General features: G+C 30.5%; 1 protein-coding gene across 1 annotated transcript; it reads left to right on the top strand.

The window, feature by feature from the left end:
* Nucleotides 1-825: 825 nt before the first annotated feature.
* Nucleotides 826-7,224, top strand: LOC133800715 (beta-amyrin 28-monooxygenase-like). The gene is made up of 4 exons (XM_062238748.1): nt 826-1,041; nt 4,719-5,791; nt 6,049-6,236; nt 6,809-7,224. Exons 2-4 carry the CDS (start codon nt 4,861-4,863, stop codon nt 7,106-7,108), a joined length of 1,419 nt encoding a protein of 472 aa, XP_062094732.1. The 5' UTR covers nt 826-1,041; nt 4,719-4,860; the 3' UTR covers nt 7,109-7,224.
* Nucleotides 7,225-8,068: the final 844 nt, after the last annotated feature.

Genomic DNA, 8,068 nt, shown 5'->3' with positions numbered 1-8,068 from the left:
AATACAAATTTAGACTAGTTATTTATTTTTTATAATATAGATGTCTTCGATACTGTTTCTCGGATCTATATGTAATTAATTAGTTATATAGTCTCTAATTTATAACATGTTATAATTATGATACGCAACTCTCTTCTCTTTAATATAATCATTTTCCTTTATCAATTTCAATGAAAACACCACTCTAAAATATTCAAAGATGACGGCCACTATAATATATAATATATATGTAACAATATTAAAAGGCTAATATATATATATGATTATATTTTTTTCACAATCTATTTTTCTCTTATTATTTGTGTGGATCTTGTGTTTTGACAAATTATTTTTTGGATCCTATATTTTGTAAAATGGTTAAAATAGAACTCTAAACTTAATTTTGGTCAATGTTTTCTCAACTAAAATTACAAATAATTTACCAAACTAATAATTCATAACAAAAATAAAATCATTCTGCTTAAAAACTGTGTTGTTATATTTAATTTTTTTCTTCATCAAAATTGAGTTTAAGGTTCTATTTTAACCATTTTACAAAACATAAGATCCAAAAAGTAATTTATCAAAAAATACAGATTCCAAACAGATAATGAGACAAAACATAAAATAAAAAAAAATATATAAACCCTATATATATATATATATGTATATATATAAAAGGCAGGCCACAGAAATATTAAATTGTATAATAAAGTCTACTTTGCTACTTTATATATTGAGTATATACGGCACGTCCTTGCACTACAGGCACCCTTACAAATACTCCTATATATTAGAGCCCATTTTTTAATACCAACTACTACTATATATACTTCTCTAAGTCATCTTCATTCTCCAAAGCACACTTCCTTTGAAGCCACACGCACTCACCCTCTCATAAACAGCTAAATCCCAAAAATTGTGACCACTTAATTTTTCCTCTTCTTTCTCACCAACCTTGCTGGTGCTGCTGCTTCTTCATCTTCTTGAATCTTGCCTCACCATGGATGCTATTCGAAAGCAGGCCATTAAACTTAGGGACAACTCCCAATACAACAACAGGTGCTGATTTCTAACCCCTTTCTTCTACTATTTTATTTTTATTATTTTGGATATGGTTCTTTAATTTTTTCATGGATCTGCTTTGATTTGCAAACTATAAGTTCTTTAATTCACTCTGCTTGGTTTCTATGGCTATTGTGGCTTTTGCTGTATGTAAATGTGCTTAAGGGGGTGAGAATGGATTTAGTTAAGAATTTGTGTTGTTGTCAAATCCTCTAATTTGGTTTCGATAAGTTAGAGATTTTTTTTAACTATATATTTGTGTTTTAGTTAAATCCTCTATTTTGGTCTCCCCTTCGCCTATGTATAATTTGATAATATCATAAACTAACTCTTAGTTGGGCAAACCCAAGAAGAAGAAGAACAAATAATTGAGCACAGAATTTGTACTTATCAAATTTGGACAAAGATTGTACAATTAGTGATGTATTTCATCAAAATAATGATAGGTAAAAGTATTTCTTCAAAATAATAATAATAATAATAGGAAATGTAAAATTAAGTTGAACATTACACAAAATAAAAGGCAACCCACCACAACTAATCAGTACATATAAACATGCATGAATATTAAAACTTTAAAAATAATGTGATGGAAAATATCTTTCTAAACAAATGAGATTTTTTTTTAAATAATTCCTTAATATTCACGGTTAATACAGTCTAAGTACAAATGTAAATTTATTTGTTTTACTTATTTTTGTTTATATTCTTATATGATATTTTTGTTTCAATCATCTTATTTCAATTTATTATCTAAACATTTTTAAATTTTTTTTTATCTATATAGATTATGGACATAACAAATAATAAAAACATAAACCACAACTGCTTTTGTAATATATAATAAAGTAGTTGCACTGATATATATATATATATATATATATATCACTAGTTATATACCTAGAGGCAATATACCCTTTTCTACCTACTAGGTGGGGCACGTGCTATACAGGTGTGAAAATTTTAGGTTTTTTTAATTAATAATTAAATTTTAATTAAAATATCATTTAATTGTAATAAAAAAGAATTGTATTGTTTATACATATAAAATTAAGAACTTAAATAACTAAAAAATATACATTATTTTCTAAAAAAAATCATATAATAAGATTGATAAAATAATTAAATTAAATAAATGTCTATGAATATATTAAAAGTAAAATTAAAACTTTTCAAAAATATTTATAATTTAGATGTAGAATATAAAATATTAAATTACGTGGAAATATTACATTTTAGCACAATAAAATATTGAATGAAAAATTAATTAAATACTTAAAATTGATTAACATCAAATCATCCTAATAACTTCAACAAAAAAAGTTTTAACTTTTAAATTTGAAACTTTAAACAAATAAAAAAATATCCAATACATTTAAAAAAACAAAACTATAAATCTCGTTAAATAAAAAGCAAAAGTAAAGAGCAATAAAGAGGTGAGAATTTTCATCAAAAAAAAAAAGAGGTGAGAATTGATACATAAATATGAATGATATATTAGTAATAATTGATCAAATAATTAATTACTTTTTTTATCAAGTGTAATTTATAATATTAACAAAGAGATGTATATAACTAAAATATATTTTCCACTATAGTATAATATAATTTGATCAAATTTACTAAACTAACTCACCATTTAAACTTACTAAAAAAAAAGCCACTACTTAAATCTTAGGAAAAAAAACTAAAATATATTCTCACTACAAAATAATATAATTTGATGAAATTTATTAAACTAACTCACTTTTGATAAAATTATTTTCAATCATATATTCTTTTTTCAATCATATATTATTATGGGTGGAATTCTATTTTTTTTCTTTAAATGGGAATTCGATTTTAAAACTTTTGCTAATTATGTATTTTCTTCTCAAATAAAATTATTTTTATAATTGTTGTTGTTACTAAGAAAAATGTTAATTTTTGTTTGATGAAAATTTAGTCTTATTTTATTTTGGGTTTTTGTTATGTTTTATGAAAATAATATTATCATTGTAAAATATATTTTAAAATTTTAATTTATGTAATAAATATTTTAACTTTTATAAATAATTAATATTTAGTCAAACAGAAGTTATAATTTTCCTTTAACTATTATTCATTTGACTTTTTATTAATAAATAAAATTAGGTAGTCCATTTTTACATTAATGCAATATCACTTATTGATCATACAAGTAAACAAAATAATCACAATATGGTACTATTCTATTGGGTCCACATTCCATAATTTTCAGACTTTTGACTCCACATTTCTTATTTTAAGGCATCGGTATCATAAAAGTGATATGCCTATCATTTGATAGCTTTGTCCATTTGTGATGTATTTGTCTTTATTTCGATTTGCCCCTTAAGCTTATTTTTATTATTAATAAGTTTGTAGTCATGGTAATTTCTAAATTATTTTCAAAACAAAACACTCTTATTATTTATTTATTATGTCTAATAATAATTAAAACGTTGGTGAAAATAAAGGATGGTAATATTAGTGATTATTGGTTGTGGGATTGATGCTTATCAGTTTATTAAGTGAAGAAAATAAATCCTAACTCTGGGTTTTTAGTTTGTAAAAGGGATTAAAGTTTTGTTGGATAGTAGGGCTGTGCAAAAATTTTTACAACCCGCCCAATCCGAATAATCCGCCCAAACCAATCCGAATAAACCGACCAAAATTTAAACCGACCAATTGTTACATTGGGCGGGTTGAAAATATAACCCAACCCGCCCAATATAACTCAACCCGCCCAATTAAGCATTTATTATCAATTTGTTATTCTTAATATATTCAAATAAATATATAAATTAATTAAGTTTTGTTTTAATTTTTTTACTATAATTTAAAATATTGTTTTAAGCTTAAAAAGATAAAATTCACACTATTAGTACTAGTATTTAAAAGAAAAAAATTACAAAAGTGTAAAAAAAAAAAATACCACTTTTGTTTGGGCGGGATGACCCGACTAACCCGCTCAAAAAAAAAATAGAATTTCGGTTTGGGCGGGTTAACCCTACCAACCCGCCCAAATTATTGGACGGGTTAAAAAAATTGTTTTACTTAATTTGGCAAGTTACGGGTCACTTTTGCTAACCCGATTATGACATTGGACGAGTAAAAATACCTTGTAACCCGACCAACCTGCCCAATGCTAAGCCCTATTGGATAGTACGTACCTCACTCCATTCTTTTCACCTTCGCTAAATTATTTACAGCATATTTACATATATTATATAGACATGCTGAGAATATTACTCAATCTTATTTGTTTTTTGTGCACTCTCTCTTTTATTTACTAATTTGTTTGAGAGGACTTGCATTTGAATGTTACTCAACTATTTTCATTTCATTCTTTATTATTAATTTATTCGCTTACCAGTCACATTGAAAAGGAGACTAACTCACATCTTTACTTACTACATTCAATCTCATTCGCCAAAAAAAGTTGGGAAAAACTAAAAATAAAAACAAAAATGTCAAGCTCATCAATAATGCTTTCTCAACAAAAGATCTTCATTCTCATCTACCTTCTGCTCATAAATTCATCATTTTAAGAAAAGACCGACCAAAGAAAATAACTCTCTATTTTGAGTCTTTAAAACATGTCTTCTCTATTTTGAAAGATGACAAGTGTATTATTATGTTCTTTATTTGATTATATGTAATTATATTTGCAGAAGGAGCTCATGACAACTTTAAGAGCACTGGTAGCTGATCACAAACACTACACAACACCAAATCAAGAGCCAAAACAATTTTAATTTTAAGGTCTCTTAATTCTCCAAAGCACACTTCCTTTATCACTTAAAAAAGAAAACCATGGAGACTCTCTACCTTGTCCTTTGCTTGGCTCCAGTTTTATTAGCTCTTTACGTCGTAGTTTTCAAATCTTCCGATAAGAATTTGCCACCAGGCAGCATGGGGTGGCCCATAATTGGTGAAACGATCGAGTTTCTGTTTGGCAACCCCGAAAATTTTGTGTTCAAGAGAATGAAAAAGTACTCCCCGGATATCTTCAAGACCAATATTCTCGGTGAGAAAACCGTCGTGATTTGTGGGCCCAACGGCCACAAATTCCTCTTCTCCAATGAGCAGAAGTACTTCACGGCGTTCCGACCCCACTCCATGCAACGCATGTTCCGATCCTACAAAGAGCCCAAACAGGCCCAAATTCAACACGGCCGAGATGAAGAGGCGAAGGTGCTACGCTCCCCGGGCTTCCTGAAGCCCGAGGCCCTGGTCCGTTACCTGGCGAAAATGGACTCCATAACCCAAGAACAGATGAAGGCCCTTTGGGAGGGGAAGGCCCAAGTCCACGCCTACCCTCTAACCAAAACTCTGACGCTGACACTGGCTTGCCGATTCTTCTTGGGGATCGATGAGCCAGAGAGGATTGCAAGGCTGGTGGAGAACTTCGATGACGTGACAGTGGGGATGCATTCATTGATAGTGAACTTTCCAGGGACCATATTTTATAAGGCGACTAAGGCTGCGAATGCTTTGAGAAAAGAGCTAAAGGGTGTGATTCATGAGAAGAAGGAAGCCATGGCTCATGGGGATCCGATGCATGACATACTGAGTCATATGATTGTTGCCACTGACCCTTCTGGGAAGCATATGGTTGAGGCTGAGATTGCTGATAAGATCATGGGTTTGCTCACTGCTGGCTACAGCACTGTTGCCACTGCCATGGCTTTTTTCATGAAATATGTGGGTGAAAGACCTGATATTTACAAAAAGGTTCTCCAAGGTAATATATATTATTATAAATTTATATTATGAATATTATTATGTAAGTCATATTTTTATTCTTATTACTAACGTACGTTTATTCTTATCTCTTTAAAATAAAGTAAATATACTTTTCATTTTATTGGATTCGGACGTAAATTCATGTAGAACCCACATCACACGTGAATTTCTTAACTTACAATATATAATAAATATTTTTGGATTTCTTATTAATTAATTAATTTGTGGTGTGATATGCATGAGAATATGAAACAGAGCAAAAGCAGATTTGGGAATCGAAAAAGGCAGGAGAATTATTGGAATGGAATGACATAAACAATATGAAATACTCATGGAATGTGATTAATGAAGTTATGAGGTTCACACCTCCTCTTCAGGGCACTTTCAGAGAAGCTCTTACCGATTTTACCTATGCCGGTTATACCATTCCCAAGGGCTGGAAGGTAATAACTTTATTTAATAATTTTGCTTAAGGGTAAGTACATATTTTTTTCTGAAAAAAAAACTTAGTAATATTATTGGTTTATTGTTGTGGGGTCTATTGTGACACCCTCACGAGTCATGCAAGATTGGCCAAAATTAGTGCCACAATCATTTACGTTAGGGTTAATTTCAAAATAGAAAAAGAAAAGAGACAAACCAGTGATAATCCGATTACTTTTCCACCGTATTTTAGAAACTAAATTGGTGGCCGGGAAGGGATTGGTGCGCTCAGTGTGATAGTAAGACTACTTTTCACCTTCATATTATTTAAGTCAATTAGAGCGAGTCCATATTGAGTAGTGGGATTGGTCCACATTATGTTTTCTTTATTCATGTTCATGCAAATATAAAACTAGTAATTTTTCTGTAATAGATACATGTCTCATTTGGTTGTTTGACGCCCACAAAAGGAAATTAAATAATAGATTAAATGAACAATGTGAAATTATTTTACATAGGTGGTCCACTACTTTAGGTACAATTTGTCACATTACCCTAATTTTAGATTGATTTCACATGTGATTTTGTGTAGGTATACTGGACAGTGAGTACAACAAATAAGAACCCACAATACTTTCCTGAGCCAGAGAAATTTTACCCATCACGATACGACAACGTAAGTACATTCCCAGCCTTCACATTTGTGCCTTTTGGAGGTGGGCCTCGCATGTGCCCTGGCAAGGAGTACGCTAGACTTGCCATTCTCACTTTCGTCCACAATGTGGTGAAGAGATTTGAGTGGGAACTAGTCATCCCTAATGAGAAGATTGTCGGTGATATGATGCCTACTCCGGAGAAAGGATTCCCAATTCGACTTCGATCACATTATTAATTTTCTTACAAAAAGTTGTATTCTTTTAGAGTCTTACTTTTTATATTCACCAACAATGTTAATAAGTGTAGTGGTACATCATACACTATAATTAATGAGAATAACTTTTAAATATAGACCTTGTGTTTTTATGAAGTTCAACTATATGATACTCTTCGTTTCTCATAATACATAGCGGGTACCTTAAATTTATAAAATCAGTATAAAATAGTACATTAGACTCAAATTTTATCAAGCTACCATTTATTACTTATTTTATAAAATAAAAAAATAAAGTATTGTATAATATACGATACCAAAAACACAGGGTATCAAAGTACCTACCCAATAAGTAATGTAAGGTACAAATTTAGTATTGTTCAATACTTAAACTCAAAAGTTTTTATTTAAAAAGTAAACTTTACTTAAGAATTTGTTTAACCAACGTATGTAAAATTGTACTCGAGTTAAATGTAGGGTAAGATATAGGTTCAATGTTATAAATATGGGAAATCGGCGACAAAACCCCTCACTCTTTTGTTTTTGAGGCAATTATCCATCAAATCTTTATTTTTGGCATGGGTAAACCTCCCAATCTCGCATTTTCACTACAAAAAATGTTACTTTTGCCGGCGCATTTTTGCACCAGCAGAACCAGATTGGCTTTGCCGACGCGTTATTGCGTCAGGAAAAGGCGATGGCTGAAGTACGTCGCTAATAAGACTTTTTTCGGCGCACCATGGACTGCGCTAGCAAAGGTCACTTTTATCGATGCAAAAATGCGCTAGCAAAAATTTGGAAGCGCCGATGAAAAACTTCCCCCACAGAATTGTGAAAAATACTTTTGGCGGCGCGAAATTGCGCCGGTAAAAGTATAACACTGTGGTGGCGCTAAATTACACTGGAAAAAGTGAGACTTTTTAGTGGCGTAATATTGCGCCGGCAAAGGTTAAGACCTTTGGCGACGACGTTTTACGCTGG

This window comes from Humulus lupulus, chromosome 9 (genome assembly GCF_963169125.1).
Source record: "Humulus lupulus chromosome 9, drHumLupu1.1, whole genome shotgun sequence".
Classification (NCBI taxonomy): domain Eukaryota; kingdom Viridiplantae; phylum Streptophyta; class Magnoliopsida; order Rosales; family Cannabaceae; genus Humulus; species Humulus lupulus.
Note: the sequence above shows the minus strand (reverse complement) of the source record. Positions and strands in the feature narration are given on the sequence as shown.

Bases quoted from the DNA above. Each gene is read 5' to 3' on its own strand.
- LOC133800715 (XM_062238748.1), top strand. From the start codon at position 4,861: ATGGAGACTCTCTACCTTGTCCTTTGCTTGGCTCCAGTTTTATTAGCT. The intron at 5,792-6,048 runs GTAATATATATT...AATATGAAACAG, and splicing joins TTACAAAAAGGTTCTCCAAG to AGCAAAAGCAGATTTGGGAA. The intron at 6,237-6,808 runs GTAATAACTTTA...GATTTTGTGTAG, and splicing joins CCATTCCCAAGGGCTGGAAG to GTATACTGGACAGTGAGTAC.